The following is a 21,513-nucleotide window of genomic DNA, read 5'->3' on the forward strand; positions in this document are numbered from 1 at the left end:
CAACTCCAGTTTCACTGTAATTTAGCGACTCTTTCCAGTAGATTCTGACATTGTTGTCACGCCGCACTGGTGCTCGACAATGGCGCATAAAGCCAATGCGCTAACTATAGCTCCCACTTTGAAGATATTTACATGCCGCTCGTAGCGCGCACGCAAATGAGGAAACGCGTACGCAAGACGGAGCGCCGGGCGTCCCTTTGAGTCGCGCTGAACACCAATCCCGCGGCTTGTCCTTTTAGCGCCAGGCTACGGAAAGCCGCTAGCTAAAATTAGCCTGGGCTTGTCGCCGGGCTTCAGTTTCAAAGAACTGAAAATGCTGTCGAGGGAGTCGGTAAGGCGTGACCCACCTGCGGTTTCTCCGCCCGGAATCGTAATCGCCGCGTGATCACGGGAGGAGCCGGAACCTGATCTGGGGAGTGGAATTTATTCCGCCTCTGTGGCGGGAAATCGGCGCGTCCGAATCGTGATTTATTAGCACCGGCGCCGCTTCAGTTTTACCGCGGTGCGACGGCAGCACCTTGCGAAAGGTTAACATCCGTCCCAGAAATGAGCAACGTTGCCCCGATCTCGCGCGGCCTCATGATTGAACTTTGATCTCCGCCCAGAGGCTAACGACATTCGGAACGTACTCCGCCCGAAGCGGCCCAGCGGACCACGCTTGACCGCGTTCCCGTCTTTGTCGGCTTCCTGTTCGGACCGTTGGCGCCGATGGCCTCAGAGAGACGGCATTTGAGAAGGGAGGGGGGGACTCTTTTGTTGGTAAACATTGAGTCACCGGCTAGCATGCTAATGAGGCCAGTGTTTGCTTCTGCATTCATGGATGCAATGAGACAGGTCTTCTTTTGAAGGCAGTTCTCTTCTTTTTCTCACTGCTTTTGCTTCACAAAAAAAAAAAAAAAAGTCAACTTGTGTTTCTTGGCGTCTTCTGCCAGACTGCAGCGCTTGTGACATTTAAGCCGTGCAAAGCAGCCGCTCATTGTTCCCGCTCGCCGAGCCCCTCCCGCGGCCCCCGAAAAGTTGGCCTCGCACAAATGTCAACGTGACAAACAAGTACGTGCTGAACTCCGGACTGTAAGAATGTTATTTATTTGTTTGTTTGGGCTTTCGTCCGCTTCCGGGCCCGTGCGGTTAGCAAAAGGCGGCGACTGATGGATGGGCGCAAAAGCTGCAAACAAATCAGAGCGTCGGAAGGCGGGGGGGGGGGGGGGCAGAGTTATTGCGTCTTTACCTCCTTTTGCCAGTTGACTCTGAATCCCGGGATGTTTTGTCCTTCCCCCCGACCTTATTAGTTTTGTGCGATTTGCGCTAAGTTATCAAAGTTCACCGGCACGCTCCGCCCACATATGCCATGAAAACTCAAATGGTAGCTTCACCCATCTGGCCAGTATTAGCGTTCACGTATTTAGCACTCGGACTGGAGGACGAGTTCCTTTTCGAAGGACTCTCGGAGATGGTCAAAATGACTCGAAAATGGCTGCCGCGAGCCAAAATGGCCGACCTCCCGCGCATGGCTTCTTGAGATTGTTTTGTGGGTCCCCCCCCCCATTGAAAGACATGCCCACCAGCCAACAGATATTATTTGACTCCGTTGAAGTGGCTTTGGTGTGATTCCTTTAAAAAGAGAAACTCTGTATGACAGCAATGGGATAGTGGCGGAAAAATGTCAAACGGTCTTCTTTTTTTGGGGAGTATCAGCCAGCCGTCATCCTACAGCTTGTTTGCAGCTAAGTGAGCTGGCACGAAACCCGAGGCCACCTCATTATGGTTTGGAGGCAGGAAATCCCAGCCAGTCTGAGCCCAATAGAAAAAAGCTTTCTGGAAAGCGGCCGCGGGGTTAGGACGGGTCGGCCGGTCCCGTAGGTCCATGCGCTCGCTCTGCCGGGATCTTCTTTAATGAGTCTGCGGGAGAGAGAGACGCTCCCGACGGTGGAGCGGGGGGAATCGGCTTTTCAGAGCGGGTCCTGTTCCGAGACGTGCAGGAGGAGGACTTTGGCCTCACGTAAGAAACGAACGAAGAGCGCATACTGTAACCGGCCTTGTTCGTTTAGCTTAGCTTGGTAAGGTTTCTCGCTCCACAGATATGCACAATTTGACATCACTAGCAAGCCCTGTTTACTTAACTGGCTTACTTACCTAATTTGGCCCCGTAATATTAAAATTCCACAAAAACAGAGCTAGCCCATTTCGCTTCTCGGGCTTAGCGTGCTAATGCGACAGACGGCAACCTGAGCTCCTAACATGAGCGTTTTGGCAACGGGCGGTTCCAATTGTTGAAAACAGAAGCACGTCGCTGGCCTCGTTCGCTTAGCTAGCTCCGTAGATGCTAACTTGGCCCCATAATATTAAAATTCCACAAAAACAGAGCTAGCCCATTTCGCTTCTCGGGCCAAGCGTGCTAATGCGACAGACGGCAACCTGAGCTCCCTAACATGAGCATTTTGGCAACGGGCTGATCCAAATTGTTGAAAACAGAAGCACGTCGCTGGCCTCGTTCGCTTAGCTAGCTCCGTAGATGCTAACTTGGCTCCGTAACGTTCGCTTTGGGCCGACACGAACGTTTGCATCCGAGAGCCAAGCTAGCCCCGTGGATGGTTCTGTATGTGGATGTTCGAGGTTTCTTTCAGTCAAATCGGGTCCGTTGCCGCGTTTCATCGAACCCTTCAAAAAACGGGCTCAGAATGACAACGGTGGTGGCGCGAAGCCCTCCCCCCGCTCGGTCATCTTCACACGCAGTAAAGTCGGCGCATTTCTGCCACCACCGTTAAATTCATCACGCCTCATCGGGGATCCATACCGCACTCACAGCGCCCGCCGGCGATGTCATAGCTTTGCCATTTATTTAGAAAACAATTCGGAACCCCCTTTGGGCAAAAAAAAACAAAAGAAAGAAAATGTATGAAGCGGTGGTTTTAGGCAGAGCCGCCATGTCGTTTTAGCCTCAAATAACAGCTTCAAAGTCATCCGGGCGATAAAGTACCTTGTCGTTAAAAAAGGGAGTTTGCGGGCTCTGCTGTCGCCATGGCAACCTGATCACTTGGTCGGCATAATAATAATAATAATAATGAAAGCCTCCACACCCCCCACCCCTAAAAAAAACATTAGAAAATGAAGTTCCCAGAACAATAACAAAAATGTTTGCTGTAATTACTGCTTTCATTGGAAGTAAATCCCTCACAGCTCGACTTCTTTTTATTTGAGCAACTCAGGGGCATTATTGAATGGCTTTAATCAGAATGATTATTACAGCAAATAAATCGCCATTTTGGGGCGTCCTTTCCTCTTCCTGTGATTATACCGGCGATGGAAAGCCCTTTTGAGGGACTGGAAGAATCTCTCTCTCGAAAAAAAAAGCTTCACTCTTCTTTCCCTGACGTGTTGCTCGACATAAATTTTTCATCCAGATCCACACAGTCGACCCCCCCCCCCCCCGAAAAATGGACATTACTTATGATCTACGAGAGAAAAATCTGACTTTTAATCGTGTATATGTGCTGGGGGGGACACGCTCGGTAATCCAGCAGATGAACGCCTCCTGATCTCGCAGCGTGTTTAATATGCCGGCCGTGAATAAAGAACGCCGCAATCCCGTGTCGAGACGTACGATGAAATCGAAGCCGCTCGTGAACAAGGACGCCACTTCGCACGGCGTCGCGTTGAGTGCGGGCGCGATTAGGTCACTGCGCCACTGGCCTGCACAGCCTCCGTCATTTATCTTCTTCGCCCGCTCTTGCTGCCGCAATAAATCGTAGAGAGAAAAAAGCAAAAACAAAAAGCGTAATTAATCTGGGATGGGGATTCCCCCCCCCCCCAAAAAAAATGTTTATGCACACAAATGGCTCCAGGATTTCAATGCGCATTTATTTTTTCCCCCTTGGACTCCTTCATAGGCGATGCCGTCTCATTTAGGCGTGACGTGCCACCAAAGTTCGGCCGCGTTTTGAGGATGGAAACTGTCGACGCCTTCCGAGATGTTCATTTCCATTCCAGGCGAGTGCGAGTGCTCCGACTTCACCGGCGGGCCGACCTGCGAGCGTTGCCTGGACGGTTACTACGGCAACGCTTTGGCGGGCACGGCGGGCGACTGCCGACCCTGCCCCTGCCCCGGCGGGAGCGGCTGCGCGCGGGTGGCGGGGACCGAGCGGGTGGTCTGCACCGACTGCCCCGCCGGGCAAACGGGTGAGCGCAGCGTGCCCCCCCACGCCCCCCCGAGGTCACGGTCCGACCCCGCCCTCCCTCCTCCCTCCCTTCGGCAGGTGCCCGCTGCCAGATGTGCGACGACGGTTACTACGGCGACCCGCTGGGGCGCCGGGGGGCGGCGCGGCCCTGCGCCCGATGCGACTGCAGCGGCAACGCGGACCCCAACGCGGTGGGCGCGTGCGAGCGGCTGAGCGGCCGTTGCCTCAAGTGCACGGGGAACACCGAGGGCGACCGCTGCCAGAGGTGCCGCCGCGGTTACTACGGCGACGCGCGCGGCCGCGCCCCCGGACCCAAGTGCAAGCGTGAGTCGCGGTGAAGGACTCCGACGAGGAGGCCCCGAGCTCTCGGGCGCCAAACGTGCCGATTGTCATTTTCCAGCGTGCGGCTGCGACCCCGCCGGCACCTCGGGCCGCGCTCCGGAGTGCCACCCCGAGACGGGAAGGTGCGAGTGCCTGGACCACGTCGCCGGGCGAGACTGCGGCCTCTGCCGGGAAGGCTTCTTCAACCTGCGGCGCGGCGTCGGGTGCGAGGGGTAAGGAGACCCCCCCCCCCCCCCCCTTGGGGAGTCGTCGGAGAGCACTTTGAGGAGTTGCCCCGCCCCCCTCCAGGTGCGCCTGCCATCCCGTCGGCTCCTCGTCCGCCGCCTGCCACCCCATCTCGGGACAGTGCTCGTGCAGGGCCGGCGTGGAGGGGCGCTCGTGCGACGCCTGTCGAGCGGGCTTCTTTGGATTGTCCTCGCGCGGATGCAGAGGTACGCTTTTTTCCGCTTTCATTTCAGGCGCGGGAAGAGGAACAGTTCAAGCGTCCTTTGGGAAGAAGAGAAAGAAGACGTCAAAGGCGATTTGTCTTCTGTCAACACAACAGCGATTGTTGCGATTGCCAGAATAGAAACGAGAAGAAGAACGATCATACGAGCTAAAGGCATTTGTTGGCCGGTCCCCGTTGATGCGAAGCAGATCTTCCTCCCCAGCCTGCGACTGCGACCCGATGGGCGCCGTCTCCATGCAGTGCGACGGCGACGGCGCGTGCCGCTGTCGGCCCGGCTTCGCCGGCCCCCGCTGCGACAAGTGCCGGCCTGACTACTTCTACCAGCGAGGCACGCACCAGTGCCAAGAGTGTCCCGCCTGCTACGGATTGCTGCGGCGGCAGGTGGGTTCGCCAGACGACTCGTACTCAAAATAGTCTCCCCAAAGGGCCATTGCGGTTGCAAAGTTCCTGAATATCGTTGAGCGGAATTGACTCATTCACTCCCAAAGACGTTTTTAAACGTCTTTTCAGAACCTCAACCCACTTCAGACCATGTCGGTGATGACAAGTGTTCCAGCGCCCCCCCCCCCACCCCCCCAAAAAAAAGTCAGCTGTTGACAAACGTCCCGCACTGTCACTTTAGGGGTGACGTCTCATATCTGGAGAAATTCCCTTCCCGCTTTGTTAGATAGCAAGCGGCCTTTCACCGCGCGCTTGTTATTCATTTATTCATTGCTTCTGTCGGACGACTTCATTTCCCGCCTCGGGATGTCGAAGAACGGATTGCCGTTGTGCAGTTTTTGTTGTTGTGTTTCCGGGGGGGGGGGGGAGTTGCGGCCGGAGAATCTCGACCTTTTCTTTGTTTGTTTCCAGCCGCTGCAAACGGGGCTAAAGGCAAGGCCACAGAAATGGCAACGGCGGAACATTTCCAGCAGTGACTTTGGCCGCTTTACTCGGTTTCAGTTCTCCAGAGCAGACACGCGCAAAAAACCTCGCCCTCATTTATTCATTGCCTCACGGCCGCATTTCCCAGCTCGGAATAAGTCCCGATTGCCGCCGTCGTCGTCGTCGTCGCTGCTGTTGTTGTTTGACACCAAACGGTCGCTTTCTTCCAGGCGGAGCAGCTGAGGGCGCGCCTGCGTGACGCCGAAAAGCTCCTGGCCGGCTCGGATTGCCGCCGCCCCCCCCCGCCGGGCGACCCGACCGTCGGCATTCACGACAACCAGCGCGACCCGCCGGCGCTGCCCAACGCGCTGGAGGAATTTTTGGCCTTTCGAGGTAACCGGCGCCCCCCTCTGGCTGTCCGGCTCATTAAAAAAAGTTTTTTTTTTGTTTTTTTTTTGGGGGCGGCAAATGTCATGAAACAAAAGAAAGCAAAGGGCGGCCATCGGAGATTGTAATTGCGCACTCTTCTACAAGAGTTTTTTTCTGCCCTCTGATGTCATTTTGGTGCCGTGGAAACAATGTTGAAAAGAGGTGAGCGGCTTCATTCGGATGAAAGTAGTGCTTTGCCACCCACTTCTGCCGTCTTGCTGCCGAGAAAGGAGGTCAAAGTGAGTCGAGGAGCTCGGTATCGTCCGCTCGCTTGGTTTTTGCGGTGGCGAAATGTAATCAAGAGTCCATTGGTGCTCATAAAGCTCCAAGTGGCAAATATGAACCCCCTGCCCGCCGGTCCGGGAACTTCTGGGATCTTCTTTGCTCGCAGAGGCTCAGCGGGCCTTCGCCGGGCAATTTTACGCTCTGGAGGCGTCCGCGGGCGCCCTGGCGGCGCGGCTGCACGAGCTGGCGGCCGCTCTCGACTGCGGCGTCGAAGAAGGGGGCTCGGGGGCCCCTTGCCGGACCCTCGCCCGGATGGCGCCGGTCGTGGGCGAGTCTCGGACGCAACTGCGGCAGGCCGCCGAGGAGCTGGAGATGGCGGTGGGTGACTTCTTCAAGGCGCCTATTTTATCCTTCTCCACCCTGTGAGTGGCAAAATCGGGGGGTGGGGGGGGGGACACGCAGGATTTGCATGATCCCAAATAAAATCGAGGCAGGACTCCAGGAAGATGATGTTTTGGGTTTGTTTGTTTTTTTTTGGTGCCCTCGCTTTGAACCGTGCGGGATATTAAAAAGTTGAGGAGGTGAATGTGGCTTGCGTGGCAGGCCGCCATCTTGCCGCCGCTTCTCTGAATGCTGCCAGACTTTCAAAGTTAGCGACTGTTTAGAATTCAGCCCTGACCCCAGTTTTACTTGTGGGTGGGTGGGGGGGGGGGGGGTAACAAGTTGGGTGATGCGAGGCAGCCGAGTGGGTGCGAGGAAATTGGGGCCCCCAGTCCACCCACAAAAAAAATGTCCTGACTGAAACGAAACGCGTCTGCTGTTTTCAAGTGTCCGTTTTCGGCTCATGTTGGCAATTTCCAGGTCCCTCCATTTCTATTCTCTGGAGAGTCCCTTGATTCTTTTTTTTTTAAATTCAGCCCCCGAAGCCAGTTCTACTTTGCAACCTCATATTTGCTAGGCATGTCAATCTTGGGGTTGGGGCGGGGGGGGCTCTGCTCAAAGGCCGGAGGTCTGCCATTTTGTTTTGAAGTGGCCGTTTTTTTTGGTAATTCGAGGGCGGCCGTTCTCAAGCGGCGCGCCGTGAGAGATTGTCGGGTGCTCGGCGGGAATTTTGTTTTGCCTGCCGTTTTTCTTGGAAGCGCCTCATTTTGCCTTTTTCCTTAGATGGTCCCTTTTGAGGCGGATTCCGGACCAAAGCAATGGAAGATGACGCTCAACGAGTCTCGAGCCTTAAAGAAAAGGTGGGTGTCTCCGCGCTCCCTCACGCGGAGGAAGGAGCGCGCGAAAAGCCGTCCCGCTGCCGCCATTACATGCGCCTCTTCTGCCTTCGTAGCCATGGCGACGCCGCCGAGCGCGCGGAGGTCGCGGCCGGCAGGGCGCTCGCCACTTCAAAGCACGCCTTCGGCTTACTGATGGCGCTCCTGCGGGACGACTCCACCGACGAGTACGTCGAGGACCTGACGCAACGGTAGGCCAAGACGGGCGGCGCCGACGCTCTCGTTTTAGGCGACGGGTCCGAGTCAACGTCAAACCAAGGGGATGACTCATAATGTATGTAAGATGACCGAACGACTTTAGGAACACCCCCCCCCCCCCTGCTAGCTTCACGCTAACACATAATAAAGGAGGGAATCGGTGACTCTTACTCGGTTGCGTCTGTATGAATGTGTGATACTGCCCCCGGTGGCCAAGGCAGGCACGTCAAAAGGAGCAGCGCAAGATATCGAGTGGAAGCATTAAATCGAGATGCGCAAATAGTTGCATTCTTTCAATTCCGCGTCTTATGCGCTCCGGTTTTTTGGGATCGAGGGCATTTCCATCGATGTCACCATCGTTCCGAATGGCGACGTCGCCTTCCTCCCGATGCCTTTCAGGATGACAAAGATGCGCCAGCGGAGACGACATCTGACCGCCGGGGCGAGCGAAAGCCACGCCGATGCCGAGGCCCGGCGCGAGGACGCCGTCGGGCTGCGGCTGGCCCTCCGGAACATCACGTCGCAGCTCGCTCGCGCCAACGCCAGCCAGGCGCTCGCCCGGGTAAGCGCGTCGAGCGCCGAGACCGTCGGGCCGGTCTGAAGCTTGGAGGTGTGCCGGGCGGGCGGGACGAGCTCACGTTGTCCTTCCTGGTTAGCGGGGCGGCTCGCTGCTGAAAAGCTCTCAAGAACTGGATCGCAGCCTCCGGTCCAAAGACGACCTGGTCGGCAACATCGCCGACGACGCTCGATCCCTGGCCCGGGCCGTCGACGGCAAGCGGGAAATTGTGAAGCGCGCGGCGGAGGTGATGCAATTGGCGACGGGGGGGCCTCGGCGTCAGGCGTGCTCACGGTTGCTTTGATTTCTCCAGCTGCAAGCTCGCGCCCGCTGGCTCAACGTGGTGGCCTTGGCCTCCGTGGTGGAGGGGAAAGCGGCCGAGTCGCAAGAAATCGGCCTGCGCCGGGATCTCCAAAGTGAGGATGTCCCCCTTTGCCGCGAGAAACGCTGCAAAAGTCCAAATCGCGGCAGCGATGACGCGTTCGCCGCGCGTTTTTCACGTCTCCATCCGCTCTTCCTCTCCCACGCAGACGTGCTGCGCGACTGGCCGCGTCTGCAGGCCCACGCCAGAGCCGCCATGAAGAAAAAGAAGCCCCTGGAGGTGAAAGTTCTGGCCGGCGTCACCAATCTGCTTTCGGAGATCCGAGAGATACTCGGGCCGGCGCAGGAAAACTCCCGCCTGGCCAGAAACCTCTCGCTGGAAGCGGAGCGCGCCGCCCGCGCCGTGTCCGAGGTACGTCAACCGCGACGCCTCCTTCGGGACCGCGGCTCTGCGAGCTCGGATTCCCGGTGGAGAAATTTGGTTTTATTTGACCGGCAGCGCGGCATTCAGCGGGTGCGCCTCGCAGCGCGGAGGTGCGGGGTTCCATTCCGGGCCCCGGCCTTCCTGTGCGGTCTTTGCATGTCCGCCGGCGCGCCTGCGTGGCTTTTCTGCGGGTACTCCGCGTTCCTCCCGCTAATGGATGGGTGTCTGAAACGCGGGCCGGGGGCCATTTGCGGCCCGCGACATGACCGTTAAAACCAGACTCGGTTTGTTTCTATACCGTCGAACTTTTCTCGACGTTCGAAGCTACAGATAAGCCGCCTACGATGAAACCGTTTCTTTCCGAAGCACCGCGGCGACTCAAGATAATTCCATTTTCAAGGCGAATCCACGTTTGCGCTCGATGGATGAAATTCTGAACGCTGAGCCGGGATTCGTCCGACCCTAATTTGTCTTGAGATTAAGCCTTGAGTCGCTCGCGGCTGTTGAGTGTCAATCGCGCCAACGGCGGCCCCCCCCGTGTTGTTTCAACTCTGCGAGCCAGGAATCGAAAGGCGCCCTGACGCAGGCGAAGCACACGAGGACCGCCTTGGCTCACCTCAGCTCCCACGCGGAGTCCGTCTGGCAACGTCTGGAAGCGCAGACGTTGCGAGCTGACGGCGCAAAGTTCCACGCGCCCCCCGAGGTAGAGTAGACGGACGACTTTGCTTCGCCGCGCCGCCCCGCCCGCACGCTTCGCGATGCGCGCTGAACCCAGCCTGGCCTTCCTAGACGGCGCCCCCTCTGGCCGACGTGAAGAAGGACGTGGAGGCGGCCAAGCTGCGGTTGGAGGCCTACTCGCAGACTCTCACCGAGCTCATCGGCAAAATCGGTAAAAGCTTTTTTATCTCCAAACGGCCGCCACTTTTTTACGATCGGGAATGACAAAAACAACCTCGGCGTGGGATTCTGATTGGCATCCGTTTTGCCATTTGCCGTCCCCTCCGCGCCAGACGCCGACGTGCCTCTGGAGCGTTTCCGCCGCGTCCTGAACGAGACGGCGCAGCGCCTGAGCGCGCTGCGCGGCAGCGTGGACTCTCCCCAGTTGCGCGCCAAGATCGGAGCCCTGCGCTCGGCGGCCCGGGGCCAACGCAGCCGCCTGGCGCTCCTGGAAGAGGACGTGCGGGAAATGGCGCGCGAGAGAGACGGCCTCAGGGACATCGCCCTACACTTGCCGCCGTCCTGCGCCGAGGCCGGCGCAAAGGGGCGGGCCTAACCACTGCAACGTCTTCAGCCGGCAAAAAAAAGGGGTACGCCGGTACCTTGACTTAAGAGCGACCCGACTCGGGAGTTGTCGCCCCGCCCCGTCCATTTTGTGGGTTGTGTTGTTTCTGTCAGTCAGTTGGTTTCCCTTTTCCACCGCTGACAAAAAGCACCGAGTGCTCCAAGTATGAGCAACGACAACACAAAAAAATCATCCGAGCATCAGCTCCTATCTCGTACGCACCCACGCCCTCCGTCGGGTCACTCGTAAGTCGAGCTAGCGCCGCGCTTGAATGACCGTCCCCGCATGAACGAGGGCAAGGAGAGCCGCAGTCGCCGACGCACTTTCAACCCTTTATTTGAAACAAAATGGAAAATGAGAACACTGGCAGGGAGCTGCTGGCTGGCACAAGCCCTGATATAACCGGCCAACTTGACTCCGCCTCCGGATGTCGCGCAATAGGCCACGCCCCTTTCAAGGCACACATCCGCCGCACGAGTGCTGCAGTACTCGGTGTTTTTGTTTCCATGACATCTTTCCACCCTCTTTTTTTATGTTTCATGCAATACTGTGCTATTTTTAATTAAAAACACATTTTTCCCCCCAAAAAAGTGTTTTTGTTTTTATAATAATAATAATAGATTTTATTTAGTTGCGGCTGAGCAGCGGCAGCCGGTCCATTTTGACACTTTCTCCAAACTACGTATTCTTTTCGGGAAATGATAAAAATTCTTGCCACAAGTCTTTGACTTGTACGAAAGTTCAAACGGGACTTGGGCTTATAAATATGTTGCAAGATGATCGATCAGAGCGAGAGCATAAGCGGAGCGGTGACTAAGCGTTGGCGTTCCCCAGAAGCCGGAAACCCAATTAATGGCGATACCTTGCAGAAGAGAGAGAGAGAGAAGAGAAAAAAAAGCACCCGCATCGACACGCCATTAAACACCAGGGCCTGCTGAGTCAGAGCAGTGAAAAATGTGACTACTGAGTCACAGTAAGCGTTTTTTCTTTTTTGGGTGAGGAGGGTTCTCCTTCTGGAGCAGAGCCCTCAATAACCACTACAGCTAACGAGATGCGCCTTCATGATAAATAAATTTAAAAAACGGCCCGAAAATGCGGACGAAAGCTGGCGGTGTTGTCATGAACACATCGGAAAAAAACGACGGCCGATTTGGGATCACGTGGAGCACATCACAAAATATCGGGATACACCCGACACATCGACGCAGGCAACAGCTGAGCAATTAGGATGTAAATAAGCAACGTCGCCTTACTTCATTCTACGAGAAAAATATACCTCATCGATGCACTGCAAATAGATCAATATACACTGTGTGTACTGTATATAAACTGTACGTATGGATATGTATGTACAACGGTAGTCTTTCCTCCCGTAATTGGATTTCCTTCTGGGCCTCTCATGTCACAACCTTTAGTAACAACTTTTTTTTTTTCTTTTTGCAAAATGTATGATTGAATTAAGCGGATCAATATTGATAACGCCGCTTCATTATTGTCCTGGTCGGAGTGCATCCGCTGTTGTTTTGCAGCTCGTCACATCATCTAATTAAAACATATCGAGCCAATTAGTCAAGCCAATTTGTCCTCTCTTTTGTTTTGCACGAAGCGAGGAAACGCGCGACGCCTAAATCCATGCAGACAAAATGGACGACGTCAGCGTAAAGTGTGACACCGCGAAGCATCTAGTTCAGCGTTTAATTTGATTCGGGTAAAAAGGAAAGGAGGTGTGGGCCTTTTATTAATCACTTGATGCTTTTGTGCCTTTTTTTTGTCTACTTTCAAAATTGAGACATGAGCACGCTCAGCAAACTTTTGTCTTTTTAGTGCCACCCGGGCACGGCGCTCAACACCTTGAAAGATACAGGAAGCCAGCCACTTTGGTTCAAAGCGGCCATCAACATCCAGCGGAAGTTGGCCGATTGCGATCCAATGTCAACAAGGGCACCGTTTTTCCTCATTCGTCACAACTACTCGTAGTCTGTCAAATTTGAGCGATGCGCAAAACAACAACATGAAAGTAACGACGCCAAAAAAGAGACAGAAAGTCCGCCGTTTTGGTGGAAAGCCGTATTTTTGCCCCGTTTCCAGGTGGCCTTCAAATGCAAAATCATGCCAGAGATGTTGTCCATTGGCTTCTCAATTTGAATCGCAGGTTTTCATCGCTGTATGTGGGCAATGAAATGTAATGACTCGCCATAAAATAGGAATCCGTAATAACTCGGCAGTTAGCCCTCCTCCCAAATTGTGTTGAAACGCAGCAGCCCCCAAAGCCAGTTTCACTTGGCAACATGAAAGTTGGCCATGGTGTCTCTCATGAGTAGAGCCACGAAAATGTCTCAAAAAGCCATGCCGAAGAGCACACAGACAGTCGGCCATCTTGGTGGCCATTTTAGGCTCTTTTTGGCCATTCCCAGCTCATGAAGTGCCGTATTTGTTCGTGTTTTCAGGAGCATTGCTGCAGCGAAAGTGGCCTCCCAATCTGGGGGTGGGAAAAAAAAAGCACTCCAACGCGACTCGATGCTGCCCTCGTGTGGCCGCTGCGAAGAACCACTGCCACAGCCACTTCATTAGGTACACCCTGTGTCGTCGGCCCGAGCTGTCGAAGTGTTGACGGTCAACAGAGCCCGCAGGAGCATTTTGTTATCTTTTTATTTGATTGTTTTAAGCTATTTTTATAATAATTACCTGTCTTGAGGAGGAACAGAGTGGCATAAAATAGTGTCATGCTTGGATGAAGGTAGTTTCCTAAGTTTGGCAAAATTCCACGGAGTTTGAAGATCGAATTGCTCAACTTCAAGGCTGTTGTGTGAAAAACAACGCGAGTCAAAACGGCTGCTCCAATTTGCTGACCTCCATCACATGCACTCCCATTCGCATTGCACCTCTAGCGAGTGCGGAAGGTAACACTCATCGAAATCGTCTTTTCTGCTCACGTCGCTCTCATTTTGCAATTTTAGTCATCCCGCCTCCGTTCCCCGCAGCTATTCATCCCTCCTCTCTTTCCACGGATTGAGATTTTTTTTTTTTTTTATCCAAAGCCTCCGAGGATGCAATTACCCCTTAACATCTGACCCGGTTCACCTTAAGCCTCGGGGTTTTTTTCTGCACGCGGTTTTGAATTATCACCCACAGCGCGGTGCGAGCCGCGACTTCATTTGCATCGGCCGCCTTCAAACGTGTGACCAGTCGGCTTGTTCTTCGTTTTTAAGACATTAAAACTTTGCTTCGAACTCTTTCAAACTGGGTGGCATGAAAGGAGAAATCGGCGATCATTTTAGTTCGATAGGAGCGGTGCATCCTTTCTGCAATTATTTTTCCCTGTTCTATCCGGTTTGCACGACCGCTTGTTCGTTCGATTTGATAGGTTGCATTCACCCCAACGACATTTGTTTCTACTTGAGCCAATTGTTCTCATGATGCTTTTATGATGTAGTGCCGTTGCCGAACTATCGGCACATTGGCCTTTATTCGATCTTTGGTGTTATTTTGAATGGTTTTATTTTGTGAGTTTGGAGCAGACTTTTACTTTGAGTCACTTCGTATAATTGAATCAAACAAGATATTTTTCAATGAGGTGAATTCAGGTTCATCACATCGCCACGCGAGGGCGAGCGTGAGCAGCGTTTGGAGCGGAAACCAATGTTGCAATTTTCAAAATAAAAGCTAGCAAATGCTCTTGTGCGCGCTTGTCGCTTCAGACAAGTTTCAGAAAACGTTACTATGTTTTCATATAAGAGTCAAGAAAAAAATAGTTCACTTCTACGGTTCATTACGCCTCGAACGCGGAGCTTTCGGTGATGTTGTAATTTATTGTGAATAAAGATCACCGGATATGCATTATCCCAGTAGGTCTGGCGCGACAGCGGTTGCCGGTGGCCACCGAGTTGAGAGAGAAGCACACGCAGCCTTGGACCGAGCGAGGTCGGAGCATCATCGTCCGCCCGCCCGCACGCTCGCGGTCGTCTTTTCGGCTCTCTAACTTGACCCGAAAACTGGATTGAAACACGCAAACCGCTGGGATGCCTGCGAGTAAAAACGTACAAGGTAAGGTGACATGTTTTTAAATTGGCCTTTATTCCTTTTGTTTCGGTGACTAGCTTCAATTCCGGTCATTGCGACGGCTCGTCGAAGCTAGGTCACGTCTATTTTGACGTCTTTTCGCTCCGTCTGTGTTCCATTTAGGAGGAAAAGCCTTCGGGCTGTTAAAAGAGCAACAAAGGCAAAAACTGGAGGAGGTGAACCAGGTAAACGGTGTCTTTTGTTTGTACGTTTGACGGCAAACGTGTCGGCTCTGGAAGTACGCGCGCGCACTTGACGGTGTGACGAAGCTTGTGGACGTCACCTCAAAATGTCTGAGCTTATTGTGCGGCATGCCGGTGTTGTTGTTGTTTGGGTTGGTCGGTCTGCGAGGACGCTTTTCACTCCCAACGTCACACCTGTCTCATCGCTGCTTTGACCCGACGGAAAAGGTGCGCGCGCGCACGTGCGGGCCTTTTGATGGAGTCTCGATGGGGATGAAGTTCCACTTTTGCATGTGTTATTTCCCTGTTGCATTTCCTCGTAATCGGCCCCCGCCCCCCTTTGTGAGAACATGAAAACGCAGTGCATGAGGCCTGTGGGACATTCCTGTGCATCACTGCGTCCTTTTGTGTGTCATGTGCTCGGGTTGCCCCGGGAGGGTGGGATCCCCGTTCCCCCCAAGATGAGGGTTGTGAGCCAAAAATCGGTGTTTGTCGCTTTTGGAAAGCCTGCCCTGATATCCATCTGAAGGCTGGCTGGACTACGCTCCGTCTTTGTCCCCACTCGGAAGACGGCCAAGTGCACTATAGTTTGACTGTGTCTGGCTTGAATATACAGTATAGATATAGAAAATCGTCTTTTACAAGTCTGACCTTAATATGATCGTCAAGAACAATGAAGAAAAGCCCAGAAAGCTTTGTTATTGTTGATAAGCAGCTGCGCGCTACTTGACAACCGCATCTGTGGGCCAGAAGAAAAGTAACGGACGCTGGATCTTAACGTTTATGAAACTAATGTTGTGTGTTCCTACAGAAGAAGGAAGCTCAAACGGTTGTTTGAGAATTCTGCTTGACTTTATCGGTTTCATTCGACCTTGCGTTTGACGCACACTCCACCTCTTAAAATAAAACAGATCTAGACTAAAATAAATACAAATTAAAACGCAGCGCCCCCGCCCCAAAAAATGGATATAACAAATCAAAACGAACTAACCTTGCCCTAAAACCCAATTGAAATCAAGTGAATTTAAGTCAAAAAGAAATAAAAGCCACCCTATAATGAAAAACCCCATCGTATCGTTCAAACGTCTACGGTGTCGGCGCTGACACGATACCGGCATGGCTCGAGGCTGGAATACGTGTTATTCGGACACCCGGCAGCCGATTTTACAGTAGCCGCATTGCTTCTCTCACCACGACTTGGTGTAATGCTCATCGCGATGCCGTTGGAACGGACGCGAGCGCGCGAGGCTCGCAGCGGCCCCGTCGCGATCCTCGTCACGCTTCGTTCGAAACGCAGCAGACTTCTGGAGGTCGGGCGAGAATGGGACTCCACATGGCGGGATTGCTTCATTATCATTTCATTAGCGTGGATCCCTCCTGGCATTCCCCCCCCCCCCCACCCAGCCCCTTTCACGCCCTGGCGAGGTGTCCTACTTTTTATAAGCTCACTCAGTTGCGACAAATCAACTCGGACGAGCGCCCCTGTTGTTGGCATGTTTTGTAACCTGCTTTGACAGCAAGAATTGACTTAATCCCTGCGTTTCTTTTTCCACCCGCAATCAGGAATTCCTGGAGGACCAGAAGTACCGGGATGAAGATGACCTCGCGGAGAAGCTGGAGGGTTTCAAAAGTAAGCAGACGCATGTCGTCGATTGTACGGCGCAATTTTACGGAGTCCGCTAACCTTCCGACAAGCGGAAGGGGAAATGCTTTGCGAGCGTCCAAACATCGCACAAGCTTAAATGCGATTGAGCTTGGGCGGTAGCGGTGAAATATGTCAAAGTTGTTTTCTTGCTTTATTGGCGAGTGTTTCAGCCTCAATAGTTTCATAAATGACTTGGCGCACGCACTTCCTCGTATGGGAATAGGCTGCGTTGCGGTTCGCGAGGCCGATTCCAGTCCGCGATGGAATGCGGCAGAACTTTTTTTTTTTCTTTTTCTTTTTTCTCAGCTGCTGTTATCGCGCAATGCGGACCTTTGCTCCCACCCGCCGGCCAAAACAAAAAGCGCCGTCGCAGCGACCTCGGCGTAACAAATAAAAGCGAGTTGGAGTGCGCAATAAAAGGGGTGAGCATTTCCTGTCGTCTCCCTGGGCGCCACTCTTGTTGTTTTTGCTTTTGAACTGTGGCTGCAAAATTTAGCATGACGTCAAGCTGCTTGGAGAAGCCGCAGCAAAAGACTCCCGCGCTCCCCGAAGACCACAAACGCCGCGTTTCTTCTTCCTCCTGGGTGTTTATTCATGCTGAGAATTTTCAAATATCAACCAGTTTTTTTTTTTTTCCCTCTTTACATTGAGCCAAGGCGCGCGCATATTTTGCACTGGAGAACAAGAGCACGAAACGAAGCTCCTCAACTCACTTCAACAGAGTTTGTTGGCACCCGGGCAGCGCACCGTGGCGGTCAAGCGAGACCTTTTTGGAGATGAAGCTCCTCATCCGTCTTCAATGTAGTTCCGCCGCACCAAGATGACACAGATGGCGACTCGACGTGAATAGAGGGCGCAAATAAAGCCCAGTTTTCTTTTCTTTCTCATCAGACTACGATGTCGGCTAGCGGCGTTAGCTGTAGGGGTCAAGGCGGGGGACGGGCTGATCGCGTTTGGTCTTGGCCGTGCGCCATCTTCACACGGGACAATATGCGGTGTGTTCCAAAATTCCGGATGTCCGCGAAGGCGCCGGCCGAGAGAAAATATGCACACCCCCCCCCCCCCCTGCGGGGCTCTCAAGAGGCCGCGGACTTGGGTCGGCTTGTGTTCCGTGACTGCAGATGATCAGCAGGCTGTGTCGTGCGTGCGCGTGCGCGGATGAGACGAGGCCTACCCCCCCAAGTTGGGGAAACAGGCTGCTCATTGTCCCCGTCCCGCTCCCCCTTTAGGTTCGCCCCGTTAACACGGTTCCGAGCACATTGTGTGACAGAACGTGCCATGCCATGAGAGGAGAGGAAACGGGCCACCTTTCAGGGGACCACAAGTGGACTCTCCCAAACGGCAGATGTAGAAACACGCTTAGTTTACCGTTGAATGCGTTGCTCGCTCTGAGCGCATGTTATGAAAAGCCATGGATGGAAAACGTGTACACTTGTGAATGATAATAATTCATCGGGGGGGGGGGGGGGGCCCAAAGCGTCTCTCTCAATCTGGGTTGGCCTCAGGTCAGCTGATCTTTGGCAAATGAGACAAAAGCCACCTGTCGTGATCAGCTGCTCGTTCCTTCTTTCGGCAGGACATGCTCTGTGTGCCCCCCCCACCCCCACCCCTCCTCCTCATCTCCTCTTCTGCTTGTTTCCCAGATAAATATGCTGAATTTGACCTGAATGACCAAGGCGAAATCGGTGAGTCACTCGGATATGAAAGTCAATCACCAAACGACGACCGACGCGGTGACATTATTTGGGGGGGGGGGCAAATCGTAAAACTGTCTTTTCCCCAACGTGCGTTCTATTTGACGATCTCGCCTCAGATCTGATGGGCCTCAAGCGCATGATGGAGAAGCTGGGCGTTCCCAAGACCCACTTGGAGCTGAAGAAGATGATCGTGGAGGTGACGGGCGGCGCCAGCAGCAACAGCATCGACTACAGGGACTTTGTCAAGATGATGCTGGGCAAACGCTCGGCCGTGCTCAAACTGTGAGTGGGGATGAACGCCCGCGTGCCGCCTCGCCCGTTAATCTCCGCGCCAACAAAACCCGGCCGTCGTTATTCTTAGCTGCGGGATCATGTGATTAGGGAAGTGATTATTTGTGAGTCGCCGAAGACCGCCAGAAGTTTCGCACGGAAAGGCGCCAGCAAATTTGAAATGTTTTTTTTTCTCATTATTGTTATTATTTTGAATCGGGTTATCGCGGATGATCATTTTTAAAGCAGCTGGCCTCGGCCTCGGGGGTGGGGGGGGGGGGGGTGAGATGCACGTCAGCTCTGCGGGCCTAAGCCGGCCGCACTGTTGAGTGGGCAAATCTCCTCACCCCTTCAATGCAGCGAGCGCAGGAAAAGCCGCAACTTTTCTCCTTTGCCCTCCATTTTTTTACTCGAATGAAACAGATTGGCGGATATTGTCGGGGGGAGTTGAGCGCTCAACAGTCGGTACAAAACTTCCTATACATCCGCCATCGTCATGATAACCCCCCCGGCGTCCTCGCTGCCAGCTTAAGCGCCAGTTTCAAGCGCCGGAGATCGATTTCAATTTTAGTTGTGGAAAACGAAAGATCTGCTGCTAACCCGGGCTCTGGCCCGGAACTAGCGTTGGCACAAAAATATCCGCTCGGGGGTTTATAACGCCGCCTGCTACTCTGACAAATGAAAGTGTTTTCACGCGGGCCGTGCAACATGGCACCCTGGCCCATTTTGCTTTTGACTCTTTTTTTTTTTTTCCTCCTTCCACAGAGTCTTGCTGTTCGAGGACAAAGCCAACGGGGCGGCGCCCTGCAAGCCGGACGGCCCGCCTCCGAAGCGGGACATCGCCAGCCTGCCTTAAACCCCCCCCCCGACCCGGCCCCAATTCCAACCCCTCCCCTGCCTTCACAGGCTGCTTTCCAATTTTCTTAACCCTGGTGGACCACAGATGGACGAATGAGGGTATTTTTGTGATGTACGGTGCGTGCGAGGTGGCTATCGTCGCTAAACGATGCTTGACTGTGAATATTATCCTTGAGGTAAATAGTAGCATCCGTAGCGTATGTCTTTTTTTTTTTAAATAGTGGAGTTTTGCGTATTAAGGGAAAATGCTTTTATTTGTTAGCCAAGCACAAGCAGCTTTCTTCCTCCCGTTTCCACAGTAGCCTCGCAGGGATTCCCGCCACGCCAACCTCAGGCCGCGTTTCAGAGATTACAAGATTACAAGCCACCCCCACTTCCTGCGGCGCCGGAACACTGATCTGGAATCAGTAACTAGTTTGTCGAGTCTGCGTTTTGGACTTTGACTCACGCTTGCGCCCTCGTTTGAAGTCAAGCGCACGTGTAGGAGGACCGTGACCAAGTGGTACAAATGTGAAAAGGCAACAATAACAAGAGTACAATCACGTTCTTTCCAAGTGCCTCAGTGTGGAAACAAGGGGGGGGGGGGTGATCCCGAGCCGTAAGTCAGAACTCCACAAATCCCTGAAAATCGGTCTTTGATGCTGCGCCACATTCTTTGAGTGTTTACAAGTGATTGCTCCGCCTCTACCCCTTCCCCCTCCTCCTGTTTTTTTAAACTCTTTAAATGTTATTGTAAAAGCTGTTGACTGAACATTTCGGTTTTGGCACAGTTTATAAACAAATTTAGTCGTAGTAACGGCACCTATTTTTCTGACACCCTCCCTACTCGCTCCGCCCACCTTCACCTTCGCTCAACTAACCTGGCCGGTCCATGTCAATTGTCATTTTTACTTGAGTCGCGGACCGCAAATGGCCCCGTGCCATAGTTTGGGACACCGCTGTTCTAGTCCGTTCTAGGCTCTTAGCAGCGCACGCCCGACTTTTTGGTGCGTATAGAACTGTAAGATCCGGCGAGCACCAAATACAAAGTTTTTATATGAACTTTCCAACCGTCCCGAACCACTCGAGTCAAAAGAGACAAAACTCAAAAGTGACACGCGCGGCAGCTAACCAGTCGACGGCGAGCACGAAAAGCTAAGCAGTTTACCTCGCTAGTCAAGTATTTAGGTGGGAGGGGGGTTTCCTGAAATGAAGCCACTTATGAGGTCCACTTTGGGTACACTGATGCTAATCTTTGAGTGATTTAAAGGGTTGTTTTTCCAAATTTTACCAGCTTCAGGACCTTGGACGTACCACTCAATTATCACTTTTGTTGTCCTCTGTGTATGTGCGCTATGATTTGTGCCCGTCTCCACTCGCACTCGGTCTAACTGTGAACGTGTCATATTTTTAGGCCCATCTCATGCATTTTTGTTTTATTGGGAGCTGCTGCTGTTTTGCAGCATGCAAGCATTTTTTTGTTGCGTTGTTTATTAAAAAGATGCACATAGTTGTTGTTGGTTTGTTTTGCAGACACCAAAGGAATTAAACATTTCTTCTGACAGTGTCTACGGTGGGATGTTTAATGTGGTGCTTTTGCAAATCACAGGAGCAGGAACCATTTTGCATCTCACTATACCCGTCAAAACGTGCTCGTCTCTTGAGAACACCGTATTCGATTGCTTTGAGTTCTGAATAGCGATGAGTGGCGTGTGTTTTGCATCGCTGCTACCACCTACCGATCATTTTATGCATGCATCGAACCGAGGGTGTGCCCCAAAATTGAAGACCTCAAAAAGAACCAAATCAACTTTATAAAATGGGGTTGATATGACGGCAGCGGCGCTTTGAAGTTGTCAGGCTTGGAATTTTTCCCCAACTGTATTTATAAAGCGTTTTCGGCTCTATCACGAATCCACCCCTTCATTCTTCGCAAATGCTGCCAAATATGAGCATATTTTTGAGACTAACGCCTTTTCTGGTTTACTCTGATGGCCAAATGTGGTAAACGGGTCCTTGTTTTGTTTAGATTACTGTACTGGGAAGTGCACGTTGAATGTAAACAGAAGATAAGGACGCGAGGGTGTCCCCGAAGCCTTAGTGGTCTACGCTTTTTGAACAGACTCGACAGGACACCGTTACTGTGTTCAAAAGCTGATTTTATTTCATGTTGACGTGCCAAATAAGTCTTTAAACACTCGAAAAGATCAACGTGAGTAAACTGAAATTGAAACCGAATCAGGGGTTCGCCCTTGAAGTTTCCGAGGGGAGCCCGAAGGCAC

At 53.0% G+C, this 21,513-nt stretch overlaps 2 protein-coding genes across 2 annotated transcripts in view; both read left to right on the forward strand.

Annotated features, from left to right (window-relative positions):
• lamc3 (laminin, gamma 3) overlaps positions 1 to 12,018 on the forward strand; it is a 35,644-nt gene extending 23,626 nt beyond the window's left edge. Inside the window, exons 13-28 of the mRNA XM_086135239.1 lie at positions 3,988 to 4,176; positions 4,254 to 4,499; positions 4,576 to 4,729; positions 4,806 to 4,948; positions 5,168 to 5,346; positions 6,060 to 6,222; positions 6,650 to 6,861; positions 7,648 to 7,724; positions 7,817 to 7,951; positions 8,358 to 8,520; positions 8,615 to 8,761; positions 8,828 to 8,930; positions 9,045 to 9,247; positions 9,822 to 9,962; positions 10,049 to 10,148; positions 10,270 to 12,018. Of these exons, the coding sequence (XP_085991365.1) occupies positions 3,988 to 4,176; positions 4,254 to 4,499; positions 4,576 to 4,729; positions 4,806 to 4,948; positions 5,168 to 5,346; positions 6,060 to 6,222; positions 6,650 to 6,861; positions 7,648 to 7,724; positions 7,817 to 7,951; positions 8,358 to 8,520; positions 8,615 to 8,761; positions 8,828 to 8,930; positions 9,045 to 9,247; positions 9,822 to 9,962; positions 10,049 to 10,148; positions 10,270 to 10,532 (2,618 nt within the window). The 3' untranslated portion in view covers positions 10,533 to 12,018. The remainder of the gene's footprint in view (positions 1 to 3,987; positions 4,177 to 4,253; positions 4,500 to 4,575; positions 4,730 to 4,805; positions 4,949 to 5,167; positions 5,347 to 6,059; positions 6,223 to 6,649; positions 6,862 to 7,647; positions 7,725 to 7,816; positions 7,952 to 8,357; positions 8,521 to 8,614; positions 8,762 to 8,827; positions 8,931 to 9,044; positions 9,248 to 9,821; positions 9,963 to 10,048; positions 10,149 to 10,269) is intronic.
• A 2,381-nt stretch (positions 12,019 to 14,399) lies between these two features.
• Positions 14,400 to 20,798, forward strand: aif1l (allograft inflammatory factor 1-like). Its single transcript, XM_086135538.1, has 6 exons — positions 14,400 to 14,585; positions 14,724 to 14,785; positions 16,346 to 16,412; positions 18,071 to 18,112; positions 18,241 to 18,406; positions 19,160 to 20,798. Exons 1-6 carry the CDS (start codon positions 14,561 to 14,563, stop codon positions 19,248 to 19,250), a joined length of 453 nt encoding a protein of 150 aa, XP_085991664.1. The 5' UTR covers positions 14,400 to 14,560; the 3' UTR covers positions 19,251 to 20,798.
• Positions 20,799 to 21,513: the final 715 nt, after the last annotated feature.

Source organism: Hippocampus guttulatus, chromosome 17, assembly GCF_054856545.1.
Source record: "Hippocampus guttulatus isolate MCC_2025c chromosome 17, RoL_Hgut_1.0, whole genome shotgun sequence".
NCBI lineage: Eukaryota > Metazoa > Chordata > Actinopteri > Syngnathiformes > Syngnathidae > Hippocampus > Hippocampus guttulatus.

Excerpts from the sequence above, each read along its gene's own strand:
- aif1l (XM_086135538.1), top strand. The coding sequence starts at position 14,561 with ATGCCTGCGAGTAAAAACGTACAAG. Across the intron at positions 14,586-14,723 it reads TGCGAGTAAAAACGTACAAG|GAGGAAAAGCCTTCGGGCTG; the intron begins GTAAGGTGACAT and ends TGTTCCATTTAG. Across the intron at positions 18,407-19,159 it reads CGCTCGGCCGTGCTCAAACT|AGTCTTGCTGTTCGAGGACA; the intron begins GTGAGTGGGGAT and ends CTCCTTCCACAG.